This window comes from Erpetoichthys calabaricus, chromosome 2, assembly GCF_900747795.2.
Source record: "Erpetoichthys calabaricus chromosome 2, fErpCal1.3, whole genome shotgun sequence".
NCBI classification, from domain to species: domain Eukaryota; kingdom Metazoa; phylum Chordata; class Cladistia; order Polypteriformes; family Polypteridae; genus Erpetoichthys; species Erpetoichthys calabaricus.
Genome location: NC_041395.2, coordinates 162,832,263 through 162,859,528, shown reverse-complemented (window position 1 = coordinate 162,859,528; position 27,266 = coordinate 162,832,263). Strand labels below are relative to the sequence as shown.

The 27,266-nt window shown below is 38.6% G+C and overlaps 1 protein-coding gene across 2 annotated transcripts in view; it reads right to left on the bottom strand.

Moving 5' to 3' along the window:
• Positions 1 to 26,520, bottom strand: part of tnikb (TRAF2 and NCK interacting kinase b) — a 375,714-nt gene extending 349,194 nt beyond the window's left edge. The window contains exon 1 of one of the 2 annotated variants that reach the window (XM_028794715.2): positions 25,770 to 26,520. In XM_028794715.2, coding sequence (XP_028650548.1) covers positions 25,770 to 25,826 — 57 coding nt within the window. In that variant the 5' untranslated portion in view covers positions 25,827 to 26,520. The remainder of the gene's footprint in view (positions 1 to 25,769) is intronic. The other variant, XM_028794717.2, reaches the window with a different exon arrangement.
• Between the last annotated feature and the right edge of the window lie 746 nt (positions 26,521 to 27,266).

Genomic DNA, 27,266 nt, shown 5'->3' with positions numbered 1-27,266 from the left:
GCTATATTTGTTACTGGCTACATGACATTGTGGTCATGTCTTCATTCCCTGCCTATGAAAGATGGCAGTTCAGCACTCCTGATATATACATATTAAAATCTTTTTATTATCACTATCTTGGACTGCTCTGGGTCTCTGTATTTACTTAATAACATTTTAGCAAGAAATGCATGCTATTTGGATGTTGTGAGCATATAACTGCATAACTAACATGTAGGTTATACACCACACGTAATGATTTTTTTCTTAGACGTTTTTGATATTGTTAGATGTTGCACAACATTGGCCCCCATACATACATACTATATCAAAATCTTTATTATCTCCATTCTTTGTGAAAATGTGATTAAAACGTTTCTCAGCCATCACTATGAACAACAAGGGGTAAGTAACATATAATGTTAGGGCAGTGTATACCTTTAGCCAGTTTTCAGCACCTTCTGTTTCTTGCGATAGTGAGACATGGTGACATTCTAGTAACCAGTAACTGGTTGACTAGGTGGAGTAACTGAATTGCCGTATTTCTTACAGGAGAGAACAGATTACTAAGGTGGCTAAAGGGCTTGTTTACTGCCATTCTCTGGGAAAATTAAGAATAATACTGTACCTGTGTTAATGGATGTTAAAAGACATAAATATTTATTAATTTTAGTAACTAGGCGTAACTTAAAAGCAGAGAAGAACTGCTTAAACCAGATGTGCACTTGTTAACATGCTGTCACCTGAATTGCCATTGAGTAAGACAATTGAGCAAAGAAAAACGGGGCATAATACCGTATATCGGAGACCTCTGTTTTTGTTCGTTACAAATGTGTTTTAATATTCTGCAAGGGAAATGAATAGACAGCTACTGTATACAAGGCTATCTCAAGTTTAATGACAGTTTAATGAAGCATCGTGTATCATTTGTATTTTTATTCATAAACGTAAAACAAAATTGATCTAACTCTCAAGACTGCAAGTAAATTAATTTCCAAATGTGCATTCTTTATGGATAAAGGCAAAAACCTAATTATAAATCTATCAGCCCTTCATCTCTACTGACTATAGTCTTGGCCAGGTAACTAAAAAATGAAAATCTGACTGCACTGTTCACAAAACAATTAATTTTAACCTAACCTTGATCTTGAACTTGGTCTTGAAAGTAAATAAATCAAGGAACAATATTGGCTGGCTGTGATAAATGGTCCGTGGTGTAGAACAGATTTGTAAATAAATAATCGAGTCTGAAGGAGCATGCAGGTTCAGAACAGGTGCAGGTGGGCACATGATGACACTGCTCCTGGGTGGACTGCAGTGCTTGGCTGATCGCACACTCATGCAAATGCGAGTGGATCAGTCAGGTGCCTCATTCAAACCTTGAAGTGAGCAGAGAGTCTCATCTGCACCCGATTAGGCAGTACAAAGGAGCTTGCATGGCAGAGAGAGGGATATAGGCGGAGTGGTGGCTCTGAGGCTAGGGATCTGCACTGGCAATCGGAAGGTTGCCGGTTCGAATCCCGTCAATGCCAAAAGGGACTCTGCTCTGTTGGGCCCTTGAGCAAGGCCCTTAACCTGCAATTGCTGAGCGCTTTGAGTAGTGAGAAAAGCGCTATATAAATGTAAATAATTATCATTAATTATTAATTATATATAGATAAACAGAAAAACCAGAGACAGAATGGAGAGATGGATGTTTAAGGGGATGGAAAGAAGGTAGGAAAGAATGGCGGATACAGCAGGATTGTGAAAAGCCAGCGTGTGGCAGACCAGAGGCAGGCAGCTGGGAAAAGGGCCCCAAGGGGAAGCATATGGCAGGTGCTCAAAGGAGCTGAAGAGGGTCACTCCAGTTGAGTGTCTTCAGGTAGCTGGAGTGACCCGTTGCTCAAGTGTACTCCTGTGTAAGGCCAAGGAGTGGCAGCGGGAGTTGAAGAAGTGAAGCTCGGTACTGTGCCCTGCCAGGGGCCTCAGATGGCAGCAGAGACCCAAACCTGTATTCTAAAGGTTGGCTGTGCCTGCTGGTAGTACATCTCCTTGTGTTGTTGTATCCAAAGAAGGTAAGCCAGGGAGATGTCAGTATTTAGAAAGAGGCAACAGGGCCTTTAAAAGAACAGTCTCCTGCCATGATTTTTTTAAACCTCATTTTTTTATGGAAGTATTTATTGCATTTTAACCTGCACATTCCCTTCATTTTAGGGATTGTTCATTTATTGACTATTTAATGATTGGAGCACTGCACCATTTAACACCTTTGTTTGTTTGGATTTTTAATAAAGGCACCATCACTCATGGCACCAACCCCTTGCTGAATGTGTGTGTCCTCATTTGCACGGCTCATCTCAGTTCATGACTATCGACAGTTCCATGTTGAAGAAGATCCCAACGGCAACAATGGATAGTGGAGCTAACCCAAACCATCAAACTGGCCTAAAGTGTTCAAGTTTTCCAAGTCTGTAATGGCTGAGAAAAATGCTGTTTCAAAATTATCCAAGTAACTATACATTTTCTTAAGTATATCAGGATAAATGTATGATCTTGGCATTTATTTTACAACTTCATTAAAATGAAAGTTCTTGAAAGTTTATTTAATTCTCCGTGTAGATTTTGACAGATATTACTGACCTCATAAAACAGAATTGTGTTTCAGTTGCTATTTTATTTTCATTCTGCATTATTTTTTTTCGCCCATATGGTTGTTTACTTCCTCTTAAAAATTCTGTTATTACCAAAATAATGACGGAAACTTACAGGATTGTCTTTTGGCATTTCTGACTTCCCTGTTGATCTCCTAAAATAGTTCACATTGTTATTATTATTTTAAATATAACAGATCTGTCTTCTCTACTGATTTTTATTGCCTCATTTTAAAATTCTAACACAACGGGAACTTTAGCCAAATACTATTAATAGATAAAGGGAGCAAAAGTGACCAAATTACACTGTCCATCGATACTAATTTCAATTCATTTCATAGCTGACAGTCATTCTACATCCTATGTCCTAGTGAGAAAAAATGAACCTCAGGCTGAAACACCTAAAAATGCAACTAAGCACTTCTTTTAATTCTTGATGGGCCTCATACATAGATGATTAGGAACTTTGGGCCATTTCTCAGTAGTAAATGTCATTAAATCAATGACATCAAGTCATTTTCCTACTATTAGATTTTGGCAGATTTTAGATCTGGACTTTAACCTCCTTGATATATTAGGTATCTACAGCTTTAACAATTCTTTTGTGGACTTGCTAATATTGTAAAGTCTCTATTTCACACTGATTAATAAGTTGTTGTGGTAGTGTCAGTACTGATGTGTCAGCACAATATTTGACAGATGCACAAAGTAGAACTGCCAATAGTTGAGGGAGGTGGGGATTGGCTGCATACCCTGATAAAATGGTGCAGTCATTATAATGCCAAATTCATGGAAAGTGATTATAATATGTTCAAGATGGGATCTAAAGGAGGAACTGACAAGAGTAAGAGATGGACAAAGAAGTTTCACATTTTGTGAGGAGTGTGGAAAAATGGGCAGTTTCCAGCAATTCTTATGTAGTTTGTATACATGCTAAAGAAGAAGGAAGAGCTTAATCTCAAGGAAATGCCTATCTTTAGACTCACAACATGTGTATTACATTCATAAAAGAACACTACCAACTGGAACAGGAAACAATTATTAACGCCATTGATCATCAGCCTAAACCTTTTTTTCCTTTAGCAGGAAAGTGACATCTTCCCACCATTCACTCATTTCGTTACATGAACTGGCCAGCTTATTCATGTATTCAATGCCATGGATTTTATCTCTGGAGTGTAAATATTATATAAAGTATTTTATTGCTGTTGTTTGTAGGTTGTGTTTGAGGTGGGCATTGTCATTGAATTTATGTGTTAATATTTCAAATTAGGCTTGCATTTAACTCTGACTTGCTTTTTATGATCTGTGGTAACTTCTAACAGTTTTTAATGTTGGGCAAAGTGTTGACCTAGATGTTGAACATCTTCCACCTCTTGCTATGCACTTGAAAGAGGATTGACACAATTGTTACAATACATTTTAAATCTTTCTCTTTACAGCAGAATGTTTGGCCATTCACGCACGCTTCTACATCTAATACTACTGTAAAAAATCTACACAAGCTCATCAACCTAGCAGGCAAGTCTTTTGAGATATGAGAAGAAGGATGAGCAGCCAGAGAAAATTCATGCAGAAATGGAGAGAACTCTACTAGATAGATAGATAGATAGATAGATAGATAGATAGATAGATAGATAGATAGATAGATAGATAGATAGATAGATAGATAGATAGATAGATAGATAGATAGATAGATAGATAGATAGATAGATAGATAGATAGATAGATAGATAGATAGATAGATAGATAGATACTTTATTAATCCCAATGGGAAATTCACATTCTTCAGCAGCAGCATACTGATACAATAAATAATATTAAATTAAAGAATGATAATAATGCAGGTGAAAAACAGACAATAACTATGTATAATGTTAAATGTTAACGTTTACCCCCCCGGATGGAATTAAAGAGTCGCATAGTTTGGGGGAGAAACGATCTCCTCAATCTGTCAGTGGAGCAGGACAGTGACAGCAGTCTGTCGCTGAAGCTGCTCTTCTGTCTGGAGATGATACTATTAAGTGGATGCAGTGGATTCTCCATAATTGATAGGAGCCTGCTGAGCGCCCTTCGCTCTGCCACAGATGTTAAACTGTCCAGCTCCATGCCAACAATAGAGCTTGCCTTCCTCACCAGTTTGTCCAGATGTGAGGCATCTTTCCTCTTAATGCTGCCTCCCCAGCACACCACTGCGTTGAAGAGGGCGCTCGCCACAAATGTCTGCTAGAACATCTGCAGCATCTTATTGCAGATGTTGAAGGACTAGTTAGCTACCAGTTAGCAACCAGGTCCTACACCTATGAGGTGACAATTGTAACATTTGTATCATCAAAATATATCATCCCAAAAAAACTGCAATCCATTTAATAATAGTAATTGCAACATCAGTCACCCACAATTTTCATCATATAAATAAACTTATTTATACAGTATGTCTCAGACAGGTACACAATCACAGCTATGTTCTTCCATGTCAGTGATAATACTGAAAACAAACCAACGCACTGCTTGTCTGCATGAGCATTTCCAACCATCTAAGTAATATAACTATCAAAATAACAACATTGGGTTAGGTTTAAATGTATCATTTTGCAATCAGATTCCTATCCTGATTTATTTACGTAATGTGGTTCTAAAAACTGCACTAGCACCTATTAGATGAACATGCTTGTTTAGGACTATACTACAAAACTTTAATGGTAACAGTTGTCTTAATACACAAAATATGTGTGTTTAAAAAATTTTATGCAAATAGCTTGTTCTGTCTAGGAGGAAATTACCACTTGGTCACCAAAATAAGAGACAGTTTCACTTCCTGAAGAAATACAAGCCATTGAAATTCAAAATAGCTTCATTAGCAAAGAATAACCCTAAGCACATTACTTCTTTGTCTGTATTGTAAATATGACTGTAGTACATTATGATTATATTCCTGTAAAATGGTTTTGTTTGGTGTTCAGAATAGAAGGCATTATAAAAAATGTTATTAAGTGACATACAAAATGGTTATTCTAAAAACTAGAAAATATACAGGTATACTGAAAAAAACATACTGGAAGTAGACCTAAGGGATACAACTCAAAGTATGGGCAACTACAATAACAAAGCTAGAATAGTCAAGTTCTATTAATCCACCCACACAAAATCCATTTGTTGAGTCTACTTACAGTATACCAATCAGAGTGAAGCATATCCCAGCAGTATCAGGCATAAGGCAGTAAACCAAACTCCATTTGGTTTCCACGCCTCTCCATTGCAAGATAAACATTCACATACTCAGATTCACTCAAACCAGGCCAATTTAGAGTAACTAATCAACCTAACATAGGCATCTTTGAGATGTGGGAGAAAAACTGCAGGTCCGACAGACACCAGAAGAATGGGCAGACTTGACACAGAGACAGACCAGAACAGGAATCAAACCCAATCTCCTGAAGCTGTGAGGCTGCAGAACAAAGGGATGTAAGGCCATGTTATTCATTAAATAAACTGAAATCAGAGATACACAGCACAGACATGGGTTACTAAAATGATTTATGACTGTGTCAACAACGGAAGACAGTACAGAAACATAACCTGTGCAATCATTTCATTCTGAAATGCATCCAATCCAATCACCCATAGCAGAAATGGAAAAATCTTTTAGCCAGCCGTGGGTGACATTTTTCAGGCTTTCCCATCTTCACATAACTTTTGCTGTGCTTCTTCTACCAAGCTGCCAATACCACAAAAATGCATGAATAAGTAATACATTAATTATTTCAAAGACTTACTTTCATCTGCTATTCCTTGTGTGAAATGGTCTCTGTTCTAAATGAGGGAAGACAATGTCATATGACTTAAAGATAATTACTGTAGATGGTCTTTACTGTATGTAGCAAGTGAGTGCACCTAAACAAATGCATCTGAAGTGAGGATAGTGCTTCCAGCATTATTTACTGTTTCAATGGCAATGATGATCACTCCTTCCATCCATCTAATCGATTTTACCATTACAGGCAGTAGAAGCCTATAGCCCAGTACAATGAAATGCCATTGAGGAACCAGCCTAATTAGAAGGCACACTCATATATGCATCTACGCTCACACCCTGAAGCAATTTATTAGTTACTATCTAGTCTACTCAAGTGGCAGGAATGCAAAGAAAGTGGAGAAAATCCACAGGTAGAATGTATAGAAAGATAGTGACCACCCAGCATTAAAACTCAAGTCTTTGTGACTACAAGGCAGCAACATGAACAGTTGCACGACTATGCTAATTATGATTCTGAATATATGCACTTGTCCAGCATTTTCATACATGATGCAGGCACCAATTCATTGACCAGTGCAATGTGATATTCACAGTCAGTTCTAGCCATTAATTCAAAGACTTATTACTAGAAAGAATAACAGCATATTTCTTGTTCATAAGCCCTTACACTGTCTTCCAGACAAGCTTAGGGCTGATTTCAAAAATCCTCCTTCTCATACATTGTGACAGTCAGTACATATGTGTGGGCATTCCAGTTGAGAAGTACTCTGATCTCATACCCAGCTGGAAGGCCAGCTTGAAAGAAGGACAGGGGAATTATTTAAATGACGTGCTCCCCCGAACTGCTAGGTGGCTGTAACCAAGGAGAAAGGCACATCAGTGAACAACCACAGGGCATGCTGGGAGTTGTAGTGTTGTGGAGCAGCCTTGTTGGGGTCCTGGGTTCCACCATTGGTTGCTGCAAGGAGCTATGCTCTGGGCGTTTTGTGACATCCAATTTTAATGTGGAAGTGCTTCCATTGGGCTAGGCCCTGGCACTGGAAGTACTCCCAGGTTTGAGATACAGTAAAAGGAACACCCCGCCACATCTGAGTCGGAGTTGGGTGGAAGGAAGACAAACTCACCTGGAGATGTGAAGGAGAGAAAAGAAACAGAGAGGACAGCTACTGTGGTGAGAGAGGTTAAGAGCATGCGCTGATACAGAGCATTGCCGCACCCACCACATGACAAACCAACTCAGGATCCCAGATTAGGAACCGAGTGCAGCCACGCAATGGGTGACACCTCAGCACCACATTAGTTCAGAGGGAGTGGAACAGTATGAGGTTTTTTTTATGGTGGCTAGAGTGCCATTTCTGCCACCAACCCCCAGGTTTTTCCCTGCTGGTTGGAGGGCCTACATGCAGGGCTGGATGCAGATTAACGTCATACCTAGGACGGAGCAATTGCAGGTTAAGGAACTTGCTCAAGGGCCCAAAGAAGTAGAGTCACTTTTGGCATTTACGGTATTCGAACCAGCAACATTCTGATTGCCAGTGCAAATCCCTAACCTCAGAGCCACCACTCCACCCAGCAGCTACTGTGCTTATCAAAAACCCATTGTGAAGGAATTAGTAGTTAAATAAATCATTAATTTGAACTCAGGACTGTGTCTGTAGGATGGTGTCTGAGGTAAGGGAGGCTGCAGTGCCCCTTACTGGTCACAACACAAGGCTCTAAATGCTCTTGGTATTGTTTACATATCTAACTACCTACAAACAGTAATTCATATTAAGATCTCAAGATGCTAGTCTACTAAGGAGTCCTAATATTAAATAAAGACAGGAAGGCTGAGCTTTTAGTAACAGGGTCCCAAAGCTGTGAAATGATCTGCCTCCTTTTACAGGAGATGCCTATTTTATCTTAGCTTTTAATTCCAGGCTGAAGACTCACTATGTTAGACTAGCACACCCTGATTAGAGCTGCCGAGTAGCTGTACTTATTCCAAAATCTTTTTGCTACTCAGTTGTATAAATATATAAGCAATGCAATTATTATGAGCCCATAATAACCATCCTCTATGCTGTGTCTTGTCTCAGTATCCTGTTGTGGCATTTGGTGCTTCCGATCTACTGCCAAGATGTTTTCCAGCCCACGGCACAGGAAACACAATGGTAGCCTTGAAATCCAAGTATGAAAGGAATCAATCATCTTATTAGTTTCCCAGCACAAATGTATATACTGTAGAATGCCCAGGAGGGGGGAGAACCAGTTGGCCTAGTTCTCCTGAACTGTGTATTTGTCAGATTTTGTCTATGACCTTGCGTTATAATTTTACATGTGCCCCCTGAGAAGTTTATTTTTTCCACGTATACTGCTGAAGTTTTTGTTTTCCTTTTTATTGTTGTCAACTGGCCATAGTTCAATAATTTATCAATAGACAGATACAATTGGGAACCATTCATATTAATTAGTTTTGAAGTTGCTTGTTTAATTGCATGTTTAACGTAGTCTATAGTAACGGCTTTCAAACTTTTTTGTCATGCACATTGTAGTCTGCACACCCTCATGTTATTGAATTCTTAAACTAAACCTTTTAAACAATGAACAGTACTGGGAAACAATTTGGGAAATGCTGGTCTATAATTTTGTGTGTGAATTGTGAAATTTGTAAGTCTTACAATCTGTACCCTTATCTGTAAATTTGTTACAATGCTCTGAGTCTGTACTTTGAGAAGAGTTGAATTCATTTGAACTTGGGGTCTCTCTTTTGTGATTTACGCATCACACTTCTTTGAGTTTGTGCATCACAAGTACTTTAAGTATCGTATCAAAGGCATTGTCTGCAGGATTCCATCATTTTATTTCATCTGAATGCTTCACTTGGATTAGGCGACCTACAAAATGAATCGATAAATGGACAAATGCTTCAACAATTTGAGAGGCCTCTTCATCCATTATAACCCATCTGGAGAATGAAGAATGGTTTTCATTCTCAGGAAAATGGCAAATATCTGAACTCCATCCGTTCTCAACTATGCGTCTTGAAATCAGGAACACTAAGTGTAGAGTTTGTTTCAGTCTGGGAATCTGTCCTGCTTCACACCAGTCACAAACCAGACACTTTGTATTACAAAAGGCTCTCTCATTTCATTGAGCAATAATAAGAGACTACCCCCACTCTGAGGAAGGGACCACTTCAAAGCTACAAGCTTTGCGTTTCAATATTCGCAATATTTTGCTGAGGTTTTTGTCAACCCCCTGGTCTTACTGCACGAAAATAGGCCAAAACAAGGAAGAAAACTTTCTCCATGCTTATTTTGTGGCTGGATCAAACAACACACAATACAACTATATGGTCAATTGCTTTTTTTAAGAAACTTATTTTAACTTCTTTATCTATATTTTTGCAAAGCTGCAGCACAGCTAGCAGTCAAAGAACTGGCAGTTGCTGAAGATGATTCAACATCTTGCACCTTCAATTATTTAAATAGGAGCAAAACTAAAACAATAATATCTTTTGTTCTACAGAGAAGAAGTCTGCACATTTTATATCGCACAAATTACTTCTTGTTGCCTTCTATGGTTTTCACATTTTTGGTGTTTTCAAAAACAAACTCACAGAGTCCCTGGATTCAATTGCCTTCAGACATGCTCATTTCTTTTCTGTGGATATCTCACCGGAATTTGTTCTGATGCAGCTTTTTCTCCTTAATCTCCTTCTGACAGCCTGTTGGGGGGCTAAGAATCTAAAGACCTTTTTAAAATAACATTTAGCAAGTGAACTTGGGAGTTTGGTTTAAAGCAGAATTATTACTTCATATGCACTTCTGTTAGTCCAAACAGTGCCATTGGGATGCTAGTAATTGAAACTGTTTCTTACTTGTAGCCCCAGTATTAGAAAAAATTCTAACGATGTCAGGCTAATTGCCAAAAATACTTGTCTTTGTTGCTTGACTACTAGAAGCAAAACTGGCATTTCTGCCAATTGCTTGAACCTCACCTTTTAAAATAAGCAAAAAAAAAAAAAAAAAACCAGAACATTATACAGAAGAGTATAAAGAGCAAACTGGCTATTAAGCTGTATTTCTTTTTGGGCCAAGTAGAATATACTAAGTACTGTTACTTTGGACTTATTTGTTAGCATTTATTGCCAAAGGCAATCTCTGAATTATGGAGCATCCCTAACCTCATAACCCAACAAATTATTTAGCAATACATCTGCATAATGCCTCACTGCTAATGCGACAGCCAAGTCAGAACTTTTTGTTTTAATTTTCTTGCTTTATACTCAGTCTGGTGTGTTTTCAAACCAAAGTGTGTATTTATTCATTTATCTACATATTTATGTGTTTATAGAGCTTCTGTAAAATGCTAAAACGGACAAATAAAGTTCTATCTATCAATCACTATTATTTTTTTTCTTTTCCCCATGGGAAACGCCTTCCCCTATTTCCCACGTGTACAGCTCAGTTCCAGCACAGCACAAAACACAAAGTACACTTCTCTTCTTTTTCTTCTCTCTTTTCCTCCACTCCTCCTGGCAAGCTTTGTCTCCTCCCACCCGACTCAGGCTCCCGGAGTACTGGCTGCTGGGTCCTTTTATAAGGCACCCGGTAGTGCTCCAGGTGTTCATTGGTCTACTTTCGGCAGCACTTCTAGGTGTGGCGGAAGTGCTGTGATCAAGGACTCAGCAGCCGCTGCAGCACCCCCTGGTGGTGCCAATGGAACCCAACAGGGCTGCATGACACTCTGCCTCCCATGGACTCTTGTAGGAGTCCAGTGCACCACTGCAACCCAGGGGGGCTGCCACCCAGCGCTCTGGGGGATGTAATGCCCTGGATATGCTCTGTCCCCCGGTTCTTCCATTGTAGAGGGATCTATCTATCTATCAATCAATCAATCAATCAATCAATCAATCAATCAATCTATCTATCTATCTATCTATCTATCTATCTATCTATCTATCTATCTATCTATCTATCTATCTATCTATCTATCTATCTATCTATCTATCTATCTATCTATCTATCTATCTATCTTACATTCTCTCAGCATATTCTGAACTCTGTCTTCCTCCTGACATTTAAGCATTTGTAGCAGCTTATATGCCAGTTGTAGACAGATTTAATGCAACTCAACCCAGATTCACTTCTGGCCAAGCTGCGTCAGGATCAGCCCTACTTTTGAAACAAGGACAACAGGCTAGATCTCCGTCCAGTGGCCCATGGTTTCCCTGCACTTCTGAGATGTCAGAGTGGGCCCCTCATTGCCCAATCTGTTCAAGGTGCAACTCAGCTCTTGATCCTCATTGTATGGAATCAACTGTTGTTGTTTGTTGGCCTGGAAAAATCCTAATTTTGTCCAAATATGACATAACCTTGCTCACTCTTTCTCTCTCTGTTTTCCACAGCTCCCAAGTATCCTTTGAAAAACAATATATGCTTCCACCCTGGCCTGTCTCTTGTACCTAGGTGTCCCCATGTTATGACCCTTTCAGATCATCCAATGTAGTAAAAATCCATCCATCCAAGTAAATAAATGAAAACTCATAGAATAATACATAAAAATACCCCACAAATTCTATTAAAAAGGTACTGACTGCAATTCCACAGCTAGAATAAGTGAAACCCCCTCTCACAATCTTAGCATATATCACCAACCCCTGTCCCATAGTTTAAGAGGGATCCTAGGGTCAAGGCCCCCTATTAATGCATGTTATTAAAAGTAAATCTCCAATAACAGGTTTTTTTCTTCAAAAGTTTATTTTTTATTTTTAAGGCAAGAGCTAATATATATATTTGTATAATCAAAATATATGATAATTAAATCCATTATACCAAAGCAACTCTTACTTGCCACGTCACCTATTCTTTAAACATTCTATACTCCACAAATCACATATTAGTTTACTGTTTCAGATTTAGCTCGAACAAGATCACTTAAACTTTTATATTTTGTATACAGCATCTTTCTATTTTACATGTCAAATAGCCATTTCTGTCCATAAACAGATCCTTAGTTATTTAATTCACTGCAAAGTTGTGCGCTCGTGTCTGTGTGTCCACATCTTATGCCTGAATGTGCCTCCTGTACAAACGGCAGTGCAGTGGTCTCAGCATATATCAATCACTGCAGTTCGGTGGTCTCAGCAAACACCAATCAAACATCACATGCACACCATTGTGGAAAAATATTTAATAAACAAAAATGCCTCTTTGACGAAGTAAATAAAAAATTTTTAAGTGCTTCAACTTTCCATTCATTTTCTAAACCAACTCATCTTACCCACGTATGGCAGCACATTGTGTGTAAGGCAGAAGCAATAGTTGGACAAAGACGTCAGTCCATTGTAGTGTGAACATATACATCAATGGTTCATTTAGGATCACCAACTACTCTAACCCCATCCCAGAACACCTGATGCCATGCATACACTAAGTACAAAATAAGAATTTATTTTGCCACAATTGAAATAATCAAACAAAAAAAAAAGTTTTCTGTCATGTCAATATCATTAACAGAGCTTGTGTACTTTGCTCAGAATTTAATTTCAAAATTTTAAATATGTTATTGTAAGTGACACTTAGGTTATATCGTAACTTTTATATTATGAACAATTTTTTATAAGTGGCTTGGGGTATGATTAAAATATGTAATGGTACAGCTGTCCAGTTATGTTTTATGGTTTGTTCATCCCCTCCACCCCTAAATGTCAAACTCTGTCCATGTCCTGATGAACCTACAATTACCACGTGAGTGTCAGGCCCTATCCAGACGCATGGAGCGTGTTAGTAGAGTGATTGCTTACAGTCCCAACTAGAGCAGACAAACAACCCATAAAAAATCAGTCCATGGGAAAGCATAAATTATCAAATCATCAATGTAAAACATGCAAAGATTCAGAATTATGAGAAGATGAATGCTAGTCAGCAATGAGCAACAACAGTTAGTAGGCAGAGTCTGGATAAATTTTACTCTTTGACAACAGAATAGAGTTACTGCCTGGCAACAAAAAGGACATTGTGGATTTTTCATTTGAAATTAAAAATAGAAATTATTTGAAATTGTATCGACAAGTCACAGCGTAAGAGTGAAATATGGTGTTCTCTTATGGCGTAACCACATCCTTAGACAAATCCCTTATCTTGATTAAATGAAATTCAATAGTAAACACACTAGTATGCTTTTAAAATTTAAAGCAGCTATATAACCAGAAAACACACTGCAATTGCTTGAAATATATTTCACAGAATTTCTGCGTTATTTTTCCTGAGTTTCTATAAAAGCTATGTTTCCCAAAATAAGAGATCGATCTATCTATCTATCTATCTATCTATCTATCTATCTATCTATCTATCTATCTATCTATCTATCTATCTATCTATCTATCTATCTATCTAGTTAGTTAGTTAGTTAGTTAGTTAGTTAGTTAGTTAGTTAGTTAGTTAGTTAGTTAGTCATACAGGTGAGAGGAGAGCATTAGTCCATTAGAAGCAATTTGATAAAAGCAGGCCATTTAGTCCAATAAACACGCCAATCCTATTCTCCTAGATTCTCTAAACTAACACTGAGTGGAGGTATAAGTCCAACTCTCTACCATACTACTTGGTAAATTATTCTATATGTCTATGGAACTTTGTGTGAAGAAAAGCTTTCCAAAGTTTGTGGTAAATTTGCTATATGTCTCAGTGTTCTTGCTGAAGAATTTAACAGCAGGGATCCACTCTTGATGCATCAGCATTTACAAAGAAAACAAATCCAAAAAGCAAGAATTTTTTGAAGTTGAATGAATAAACACTGTTATAATGAAGCTGTTTATGCCACTTGAAGTCGTTCTAAGATTGGAAAAAACAGCAGCAAGATGAAAAAAATATCAGGAGCCAGGCTATGATCAATGCCACAAAGTTCAAAAACACATGCAACTCTAAACATTTAATGGAAACCTAAAATTAAAGTCAAAAAGGATGAGGCAAAAATTTGTAGACAATGAAGTTTAAAAGAACTGCAATCCATCAGTAATCAGATAGAAGCACAACCCAAACAGCGATCTTTAATCCCATCACCCCATTGATGTCACCAACCACATACATTCAATTCGTAACAAAGTGAACATGTACAGAAATGGCAGCAGCCTTATGTAAACAAAAATGATGGTGAAACAATAAAATGAAAATACAAAACTATCACAGAAAATTCAAAACCAGAAACAAATATAATAAACCAAATCCTCCTATTCATAAACTCATATAGGGTGACAGGAAGATTGCACCGAAAACACTGTAATAAATAAAATATAAAATAACATCATAACAGACATACACTACAGTGTGCAGCCAAAATGATGTACAAACACAAACGACTCCATGTTGATCAGTTGTTTCCCACAATATAAAAAAAAAGTTGGAACAAAGCAGTGAAAAGTTGCTGACAAATTTCTTGACGCCCATCAAGCTGTAATGGAGTATGAGGTTGGGGAACTTGTCATTTAGGATAAGTGAAACATATTCCGACAAATGTCTATTGCAATGCACAGTTTGACCAATGACAAAATTTATGTAAATTTAGTGAACAACTGATCATGTTACTGCCCGCCATCATGACCCAACAATTAGTGTAACAAGTGTAAAAGCAGCAGTATTGGCAGATCTATTGTAAATGGAGAATCTTAGCTTTCAAGGTACTGTAGATAGTTATGCTGATTTACAATTTCTGAGATTAAGCAACTTCAGACAATGAACGAATGGAGTTCTTTGTATTCATTTGGTTTATTGTGAGTAAAAGAAATGTGTTTCCCTGTAGTCTCTTTATTGATTATGCACAATTTCATGCAACCAATCATATGTCATTTATTTCCATCTTGAGTTGTCTGGTGGCAGCACACGGGATGGGTACACATCTATGGTTTACTCAACATCAGAGAGATTATTTAAAGAGATTGTTGCCATCACTATATAATTAGAGTGCTCTTGTGTCTCACCATCGTGCATTTATCCATATCTTTGGATGTACCCCCTCTTGTCATTGCCATCTACAATTATTTTATGACTGAATATGATGGGCACATATAGGAAGCCAATCCATAATCAAGAAGATTATTTAAGGAGACTGTTACTATCACTTTAGGTCTCATTGTTAGAGTAATCTCATGTCTCACGTGTTTTTTTGGGGTGTTTGACTCATAGCTTCTTTTTCTTTTATTTATCAGTGTAGACACATATGTGTGTAGATCTTTTGTTCTCTTTCTCAAAGTCAATACCTGTCTTACCACTTTGTTCCTATTTGCTGTTGTCAGTGTTTCAATGTCCACCTATCCTGACCACATATCTATGCCTGGTTATGTGCTAAGTGTTTTCAATTTGGAAACCTGTTTTCTACCCTGACAAACCTGATATAAGCCCATCAGAGAAGCAATGTGGCTAGAAATAAAGAGCTACAAAGCACTCAACAGTCCTGAATTCTCTTGAGGCATGAAATCGAAAGAAACCTTTAAATATTCCATTTTGCTGGAATTGGATTTGGACCCTTGTATCAATGAAATTGGACTAAATGTTTCCAGTAAATGAATGGCAGATGAACCTTTAGAGAAAAAAAAAAAACAAAAAAAAACTCTCTCACTGTGAATCAATGGCAAATTTGGCAGTACTGTATATAACAATTGTTGAGGTGTTAAACTGACATAGTGTTTTTGCCCTCTGTGTCTTAACCCCCCAGAAATATACCAAAAATACATGTGTGGGAACACCAGGGCAGGGAAGTCTGCACTGCTGAAACAATAGCATACTGTGAAACACACCACAAAACACACATATAATCATTAATCTAACACTTTTGTGTTTTGTTTTCTTTTAAAGAGGTCCTGCTTTGATTAAGATCTCTTATATGTAATAAAACTGGGTACAGAACCAAAGAAAATAATCGCCTGCTTTAAAGAAGGTCAAAAAGAAGATGTAGCTAGGCATGTATAATTTTGGTGGTGTAATATATACCAAGACAGCATCAAACAAGTACAGTATAATGTGAATAGCAACTGTATAGCAGTGGTTCTCCAATTTGGTCACAATTAGTCAAACTTTGCAAATAACATGTTAGAGGTCAATCTGCCTTGTCTTCATTAAAAACACACGTACATACACACAAAAGATTTTACTTATCTTTGATGAACAAGTCTTTTGAGGTCTGTTCACATATCATGCGTGAAGCACCTATTGCAATAGCCTATGTTGGTCTGTACGTCTGTCTGTACGTCTACCCACATGAAACAACTGGGCCCCCATGGACCAATTCTGTTAAAATGTGCTAATTTTATTCTTCCAAGAAATTTGTCAAGACAGTTCAACTGTGTTTCAGATATCTCGAACAGATCATGTTGTAAACAGTGTTCAATTTTCAAAATCTCCCATTGGAAAGTATCTGTGAACTCGTCTATCTTAAAACGAAGAAACATTCTGTACAAATTCAGCTACGAATTAGTTTACTGTATTAATGTTATTTTCACAGCAGTCACACCGACTTGTACATTTTTGTATTTTGCTGTTTTTTCACCTCCAATAGCTGCTACTGACTGCAGGCAGACCCCCAATACAATGTATGGAACACCAGCAGACTGTGTGTGCAGGCAGGAAGTTGCTGTCACTCGCAGACATTGCCTGAGTTTACGCGGCTTGAATGCAAGCAGAAGAGAAGCAGTGCATCAGCATTTCAGTCTTCACGAAGCTTTAACTTATAACAGGTAAATTAAATGAACTTCCTAACCATAATGGTATAAAATGCAAGCAAGGAAAACAAAGTGTTATCTTTCTATAGTAATGAAACAGGACAGCGAGGAGGGCCCTGCTTGTCTCCCTACTCCTGACGTCACGCTTCTCCCTCCCCTCAGCCCGCAACCTCTGTCTCAGATTAGTGCAACTATATTGCTATTGCAAGCGAACTATGATTCTAAGCACAATGAGAGAAGTGGAAAAATCAAAGCAAATTCTAGAAAAAACCCAACTAAATCTGTTAAGTAGTTCTTTCGTTCGCTAGCTAAGCGGTGGTAAGACACACTCCAAGCAGGCACATGATTGACAAGGGCCCCATCCCCCTCCCCTCGGCCAGCTGCGTGTCTCTCTGATTCACGCAAATAAATCTGTACTGCAAGTGAACTAAGATACATAGCACAATGAGAGAATTCACAAAATCAACCAGAATGTTCAAGCAAATTATAGAAAAAAATGAGATCTAAATCCATTAAGTAGTTCTCATGTGAAAAGCGGACAGACATACAAACAGACATTGGATTTTATATATATATATATATATATATATATATATATATATACATATATATTCACTGCATTCGTAATTACCCCGATCTACATGCTGTCAAATAAACAAACCACACGCCGTGACGCAACGTTAGGGGCATCGCCTCTGGCGCTGACGTCCGAGGTTCGATTCCCGAGAGGGAGTGCAGTGGAGTGTGTACGCCTGATGAGCCCAGAATGAGGGCGAAACACATGTCGTGTACTCTTTGCATTTATTTGACAGTAAACTATTTCAACCATATATATATATATATATATATATATATTCATATATATATATATGAATAACGGTCCCTGTGGAGTCTATAAGACATTAAGCACAGAGTAAATAAACTTTTATTCAGTATTAACTTTACACTAAACCCACCTCACACCCTATAACGATTGAATATTTCATGGACACTATAATTTACTAGGGTGAAGAGACAGGGACAGTCCTGATTTCATGCTATACAGTACATCCTAAAAAATAACTGAAAAATATCAGAATGTCTACATTTTTAACAAGCTACCTATCTAATAAAATATTTTAGTGCCACAACTGTCATCACAATACATTTACAACAGGGCACATGAAACTCCAAGGGGTTACCCTGGTGGATTAGGAACTTCAGTGTTAAATTTAAACAACATCATGAGGCAGACCAAGAAGTACATAAAAACAGACAGTATACATCCTTTCATTTATTTCCACTTCAAGCACTGAGTACAATTATATAAATTTACTTGTGAAAGTGTTTTTTTTTTTGTTCCATGCCCATAACCCTCTTGTAGGACGATGTGAGATATTAAACAAATGAGGCATTATGCAAGAGCATACATGCTATATGAGTGTCCAAGTTTGGGACTTCAAAAATCTGGTCACCGTATTATTTACCAGAGTACCCAATTTGCGTGGTATCCAGAATAGTCAGCCATTGTAATAAAATTTGCCTTTCACTTCTGTTATTCCCTAACATTTTTCATATCTTAATAGCTTTTCAAGTCTCATTTCATGAATATTACAGCTGCCAGACATACTCAGGCAAAGATGGAATTATGATTTTTTTTTTTAATTTAGGTTACGTTAATTAGCAATTGCAGTATCTATCTATCTATCTATCTATCAAACTGTCACCGTATGTGAATATGATGAGTATGTATATGTGTGAGTGGCAGCAGTCCCTGTGGAATACAGTCCTCTCCAATCCTGTTATCAGCCTTTTGCCCAATCCTTGTGAGACAGCCTTTGGCCCCCACAACACTGAAATGGATCGAGAAGGTTCTAGAACCCACCTACTGAACTCAGTCCATTGAAGGATACAGTGCCTACACAGCCCTTGAACACACCTAAATGTTATGCCTGGCATACATTATCTAACTTGTTTGGTACTTGTAATAGACAAAGTAACTTTAAAGAGGCCTGTGGTGACACCTAGGTTGCCATGTAATGCAGGAAAACGTACAACAGTAAATTGTTGCATATGTACAGGTACATAGTGTCATTTGGTATGTGTCAGTGCTAGGAAAAATATCTGGACTGCAGATTCTTCTTCTTAAACCCCAGTCTTCAGCTATAGTATACAAAGGCTAGCAAGTATATATGATGTATATTTAATAAAGACATCTAAAGGAGCATAACATGCAAGAGGTTAACCTTGCACCGTAATCACAGATTCTTCATTCAGACAAAGCTTTTATAGATATGAATATACATGAGAATCATTGACATATAGTTGATAGCATGCAGATCTCAGGCAAGCACATTTTCTGAAAAAGTAAAACAGGATGATCTAAACCTCAACAATGGGATATATTCATGGTGCTTAGACTCAAGCTAAGAGGCTGCATTCTAGGGAGGTGCAAGCATACTTTAAAACAGACAAAAGTTAGTATAAAGCCCCTTTATTATACAGTATTATAATCCTATGGTACTTCTTCAAGGACAAGTTCAAGAAAGCTGCATCCTTTAGAACAATGACTACTTACTTACAACAGAGAAAAACTTTGTGAGCCAATAACTGAAAGTGTTATAGAAATGGTTTTCACCCACCAACAGCTCACAACTTCTGGCTTGTGCATATAACATCTGAAATCACACTAGCTGTGTTGGTCATGTAAGCATTGAAAGTAAAAAGAAACTGAAATATAGTTATTCTTTCAAATTACAATTTTAAGTCACTTTTCTCTTTTTCAATTCAGTTTATTCTTGCAAAGCATCTTTCTAGGTGAATGCCATACAGAATTTCATATTCTAGCCTAAGGTAACATTCTTAACAGTGCAACATAGCATTCTTGCAATACAAATCAGGATGGCAAGGGTATAGAGCATACACAGCAGCATTGGGTCAAAGTCTGGAACCAGTCTTAGATAGGATGCCAGGAGATCACTGGAGCCTACTCTTACAAGCACACTCATAGAGCCAATTTAGAATTGTCTACCAGTGTAAAGCACACAAGTCTTTGATACAGTATATGGGAGGAACACCAGAACACCAAAAAAAAAATAAACCTCACACAGACATTGGAAGAACATGTGTGGGCACAGTATGCTGATTTCATGGAGACGCAGATTATACTGATTATCTCTCCCTTTTTAAACCACTTCATCCTAGTCCAATGTCCATGGAGGCCACAGTCTGTCCATGTAATGCTGGTCGCAAGGGAAAAACCAGTCCTAAATGGGCCACAGCTCTATTTTTCACACCGGGCCAATTTGGAGTTGCCAATTATGTTTGCATATGCTGTATCTATACATTTATTCATTTGGCCGATACCTTTTTCCAAGGTGACTTTCAGCATCTGAGATACAATTGGTTACATTTCTTTTGTTTTTCAAATTGGAGCACATGCAGGTGATGTGATTTACTCATGGTCACAGAGTGTCTCACTTGTACCATAATCTCAGGGTTTGAAGTCCAACGTCTAACCAAGAGGAAAAAAGCAAAAAATGATTCAGACATAAAGAGAATATGAAAGCTTGAGGCTGACAGAGCCTGAGCCATTACCATGAATTTGGCTTTTAAGTAATAAGCACACATCTAGGTCTAATGCTAATTTAAAACATCAAGACTAACTAGAGCACCATTAAAAGTACAGAGTCAACCTCAGGGCCTTTTTCTGACAGTGACTCCACTTTACTAAAGAAGGTTGGCTCCATGCAAAGGAATCCTGCTGTATAAGCCATTGTGGACTGAACCTTCCATGGTTTTCCCCATTCTAATCACTTCCAGTACCTACTAAAGCACAACTGCTTATAATAATATTTTAGCCATACCACAATGACAACCCATTTAACAGCCATTATCTAATAATACAGTCTTCCAGTATAATGACTGGCAGCTCTGAGTTGGTGCATTTTGTCCATATACTGCAAAACGACTACAAGCCGGCCGCGCCCAGGCTGAGGGCTGATACATGTTCCTTCATGCCACCCCCACACTAAAAGTTCAACCTGCTAAACTGACACCCATGCAACGGAACAAGATGCAGCCCAAATCGGTGAAATGCCTGCGATGCACACCACAGTGAGATGTGTGATGCTGGGACATCTGAGCATGTGCAAAATTTCAGCTCCTGAATGACCTACTTTTTGAGGCTTTGTACTCCCATAATGCAGCAGAACAAAGTAATACTGGATGTCACATGGTTGCAGTTATTGAAGCTAAAGGTCAGGCTTATTTGTCTTGATTTACTACAATATTAAGCACAATTTAATCACACAGTTATAATTGGCTTCTTATGCCAGATGCATCCTGGTGAAATGGGAACTGATTGTATATTTGCCTGTCAAAGAAACGGCAAAGAATTCCTTTCCTGGAAATAAATAAATGTACTCAGGGGCAGTTCAAAAGAAGTCTTTTCTTCTTTAAAAAAAAAATCTAAAGGTTGAAGTCAAATTCATAAAGCAGACACCCATGACACAAAAGCCTCCTTAATGCAGAATTACACTCCATGTTGCTCCTGCTGTAGCCTTTGTGTGTAAATATTGGCAAAGGCTACTTTGTGTCAGAGGTCAAAGAAGAAATAAAGCAAGCGATTCTCTCAACATAAAAAATGTGAAGGACATGGCTTTTCTGAGGGGATATTTTGAAAGAACAAAAAGGCTTTTAAATTCAGTAGATTGTTTCCCTCCATAATTATGGTTCTGGGTTGAACAGTCCTGTCTCACATCCCCCACATTGACATTCTGGCCAGTTTTGTGTGTGTGTGCGTGTGTGCGTGTGTGTGTGTGTGTGTGTGGATTGCATGTTCTCCCTGTTTGTATGTATGCAAGGCATGCATGTTAGATGCTCTGATGTACACTTGCATTCTATGAATGAACATGGGAGCAGGAGAAGGTTGGCCCGATGAGGAGCTGGAACTTGATCTTGGGACCACTCCTGTGTTGTGCCCCTATTCTACCAATGAAGCTTCAGCACCCCTAGGACTCTAAACCTGGATTAAGGAAGTCCTGTAAATGGATGGACAGGTGAGCGAATGTGCCTGAGTGTGCTCTGAGATGGGCAGATGACGCATCCAGCAATGGTTCTTCCCTTGAACATGATGTTGTTGGGATGAGCTCAGGGTCACCACAATCCTGAACTGGAATAAATACTTTAGGCAAATGACTGACTGGATGAATGAAATGAATGATTGTTCATAGCTTGGTGCTTTCTCTGAAAAACTGAAAATCATTCTGAACTCATTTACAATTAAAAAAATGACATTAATACACAATACTTTATTACTCTTTACATTTTAAAAAGCTAGGCTTGCCTAAACAGTCTGTATTACCCACGTTTTTCAGAATGGTATCCATATTATTTAGGTTAATCAATCTAATATTTTACCATGGTGTGCATACTTTTTCTTATGTACTGTAGCTTTTAAAAATAACTATTAATTACAAATTGACATGGCTATATGAAAAAACAATATGGAAACTATCATCCATCCATCCATTTCCCAACCCGCTGAATCCGAACACAGGGTCACTGGGGTCTGCTGGAGCCAATCCCAGCCAACACAGGGCACAAGGCAGGAACCAATCCCGGGCAGGGTGCCAACCCACCGCAGGGAAACTATCACCATGAACAAAAATGTAAATTCTGAGACATAATAACCAAGACAAGATCTGTCTGTCAGAATGAGAATGAGTGAGAAGGGTAAGACACAAATGCTGTATTTCAAATTACTGCTGATAACAAACTGATTTCAAAGTGCAAGGGCTGTAATATATCATTTTCAAGAATGGCAAAATTTCACTTTAGCAGGTATGTCAAATGAAAATTAAAAACTGGACGTCAAAGACAACTAGTTTCCGTTAGCCACTAGTTAAACAGTTTCATTGATGTCTACATTCAGTCCTCAGTACTACTGTACAGCACTAGGTAAATAGTCCAAACGCCTATCAACTGCTCACTGCGCACTCACTGAAACACATTTTATTTAATATAGCATGTTTAATTAATAAACACCTTTCCAACATTATTCACAAATATACAGCTAAACTACAACTGCATTCACAAACATACCTTTCTTAAGAAGTTAAGTGACTAGGTCTGCCGCTTACACAATGATTGAACTGGCATCCCTGTGGTTCACAACCCACTACTTTAGCCTCAAGGCCACATAACAAAAACATGTCCATAATGGATGCTCAAATCCAGTACTGAATTTGTCACCTCATCCATTTTCCTTTTCTATTAATTTTATTCTTCAAACAACCTTTTCTAGGGACTGCTCATGGCCTTTCTCTGCACTGCAAATAGAGCCATATCATTTTTCAATATGAAACATATTAGTGCCATGTTCCTCTAATAGAAACAGTAGGTGGTTCTGGGTCCTAACATTTGGGCTTTAATTTAAGGGTATAAGACAATGTGTGTTTAAAGTGCCACCTGCTGTATGCGTTGAACATTGAACATTTTTTCAGTGGGTCGCCAGAAGGCACTACTGCCATATCATTCATAAATGAAATGAATGCACAGCTTCTGTATAGAGTACTTCTAAATCTCTAACATTAGCATAATAAATAACATCACATTCTTAAACCTACTTAATTAAATTCATGGTGCCAGAGCCTACCCTGGCAGCATCAAACAACAGGCAGGAATCAGCCCTGGAAGGGTTCCAGTGCCTCACAGGGCCGATTTAAAGCCACCAATTAACCAAACCACACATGTTTTGTGATACAGTATGAGAAGATCAGAGTACTTGGAGCAAATGCCACATAACCATAGGGAGAAATGTGAAAACTCCACTCCACACAGACAATAACCAGGCCTAGAATTCAACCCCCTGATGCTTGATACATGCTAATCACTGCACCAATTGTGCTAAACTTATATTTTCATAAGCTGAATCTATAGTCAGGAATCTTTTTTTGGCATGTACTGTACAGCACCCTGTTGCTTGAAGTTCAACATTTCAAATGTAAAAGCACATTCATGAATAAGGCTGTAATGAACCAATGTTATAATGAAATAATTTGAAAAAAAAAAAAAAAAACCTTGGTCTTTTGCGTTATGAATCACGACCCTTACTTTTAGTAAACTGGCTTGGAAACGACAGAACATGACCTTTCAGACCTTTCAAGTCATATTACAAATAATGCAGTTTGACAGGAGAATGGACTATAAAGGCCATCGCCATGCCTGTCTAAGAGCATTCACAAAACGATCCAGTGTCACAGGACGCAACACCCCTGATGAACCAGCGATGACCACGACACTTTAAGTAGTTGCCTTCAGAAAGCAGGGTTCTGTCACAAGGTGACTATATAATGCGCTATACACAGCACTGCCTCCAGCTGGACACCATTCGGGGTGCTTATCTGTGTAAATCGGCTTTAGCGCGGCTGCAGCGGAAGCATCATTGTTATCAAAATGATATAGACGGCACATAAAGATTATCACGCAAAATTCGCGGACTAGATTTCGAGGAGAAAAAAAAAGTCACGTTTGTACGTGGAGTTTAAACAGGAGAACAAAGATTTTTCAAAACGCCCAACATAATTCATGCTATGATTTATTGTTTTTTTCATACTGGCATGAAATGCATGACCTCTGTAACTGAGACCTGACAAAAATCAAGAATGCCGCCCTCCGCGACTTTGCACATTGCTAAGATCAACAATTTCCCCTCCATGCCATTAGCTACACGCTGATCGTTAGCGTATATTAACATAATATAGCAGTGACAAGATTTAATGGCATTACATAAGGGGGCGAGTGACAAATCAGAGTGATCGACAGACCCAATAATGTCACATTATCATGACCCCAATTATATGAGGATGAATTTAACTACCACTTTGTCAAACCACTAGGATGCAGTATATTTTTTCTACAAAAATGACGCCGCATGTACAATTAATGTGAATGGTAATGGGAATAATGGTAGGTTCTGTTAAATCGCAATCAAAAAACTACAAGTGGTAAAAATGTACTCGACTGACGTTGCTTTTCTGTCAGCATGGTTGAGTGAAGTGTTAGGATTAGAGGTGAAAACTGCGCTTGACAGCGCGGACTCGGGACTCGTAACCTGCCTCTAAATTGTCCCTGGGGTAAATCGTGAACTGACATTCGGGATCGAGCCCAGCTGCGGCCGGTACGAAAGCCTGTGTAAAAGTAGCAGTGTGCAGATTCGCTTCACGCTGCCTTTGTATGTCACGGGGACGGCGTGTAGGTGATAACGGGAGGCGCAAAAACCAGAAGGTTGCTTCAAAGAATACTACTACTTTTAAGTAAATCAATAAAAACAAGAAACGCCAATGATGAGCTGGGTACCAACAGAAGTGAAATTGGCTATTCAACTGGCTGTTTTACCCGGTACACCCATGCCCAGCCCAATCGAGAACATCGGGCACCCAGCCGCCGCCTCCACTGCGCTGCCAGGGAGCGAGAGCGTCGCGTGCCAGGCGCTTGTTGTTCGGCTTATTCCTCAATGAGAAGTCCGCTACCCCTACGCAACGAATACGTGAAAAGCAAGCGGTGAATGAAGGAAATACACTAGCCGCGCATTACCATCTCAGCTCTGCAAGAGTCAGAATGCATTTGATCAGGTGCAAGGCATCTTCGCGGCAGCAGCCCCGTTTGATTATATTCTAGAGGGACATAAGACATAAACAACAAATGATTTATGCAAACTTACCCTCAGCGTTGACAGATCTATTTCATCAAGACTTCGAGCAGGGGAATCACTAGCCATTTTATTTCAATCCAGTTAAATTAAAGGGAGAGGGGGTAGGGGGCAGGGGCTGGGGAAGGGGGAAGGGGGAGAAGAAACAATAAGGAAAATAAAAAAAGAATAGGCAATACAATCCCTTCTGGTCCCTGGGTTTCTTCTTCCCCTTTCCTCTCTGTTTCTACCTCGCGGAAAAAGTCACCAAATCGGGTGTTCATAAGACGATGAAAGAATTTCACACAAAAACAAAAGAAGATCCTTCTTCAGTTTCTTACAGATGCGCTGCTCCGTCAGTAATAATAATAATAATAATAATAATAATAAAAAAAAGACGCTAAAATCCTATAAGTGATCTCTTGACGGATTTAAATAGGACATGATTGGTAGCGAATGCATGGCGCCTGCATTGACCGTAATAACAATATAGAGCGAAATGAGCGGAGATAGAGGTTCTGCACAGTACTGTCAATCAGCCTCCCCCGGGGGCGGGGACAACGCTTTAAAAACGCCTGCTCGCCTTGTACTCAACGTCGGTGCTCTTCTGGTGTGTGAGCTGTAAGGTGACAGCTCAAATAACCGTGCCCCAGATTTTAAATTACAGTCCGATCAAAATCTTGCACTAAGAGTTGCGTTGGTTTCAGTTGAATTTCAAGTAAATACGCTGCCTTCGAAAAAATGCCGAGGGCATCAAGACAGCGCACCATCAACTTCCGCGTGCCTTCCTGAGCAGCACAATGCGCTGTTCGATATCGCGTGGAGAAGGCAGAGCGCCGAGCTGATGGCAAAGTAAGCGAGCGCTCGTGTGCTCCAAGGCTGTGTGCTGCCGACTGTAGTAGCCCACAGCTCGGCACTCCTGGTCCTAAAGCCTATAGGTATTAGAAGCTCCCATTAAAGTCAGTGTATTGATCGGAAATCACTGTTAATGAAAGATATCGTTTTATTAGATAATAAACCCCAGCTTCTAGTCAATCTCTCAGAAATTACAAATAGTTTTAGTTTGATTTTCTAAACAGATTTCAAAAACGTGCTTATTGATGCCACATCTTTCTGTCACAATCGTGTACTGACTAATCTTTTTTGCTGTGTATTATTTGTGTTCGATTTTTCCTTTTACAGGCAGTAAACTAGCAATAAATATAGATTATAAAAGTAGCATATGGTACGCAGGTAACATTTTGTAATTTTGAGTAAATTCGACAGAAAGCTGCTAAGAACGAACAGAAGAAAAAGCAACATTTTGGAATAAGGGTTATAAATCGACTCATCTACCCAAACAATTTTGCTTATTTTCCATAGAAGATAAAATGATCATTCTCTGGAATTTCTAGCAATTCAGAACAAATGTGCTGTATACTGAATTGCCTATTCAAGTAATAACTTCACTGTACTCTGTACACGTGTCAATAATGACCCAGTAAATGCAGGGTAATGAAATGATGCACTGTTTGGTCATAATTAAGAAAC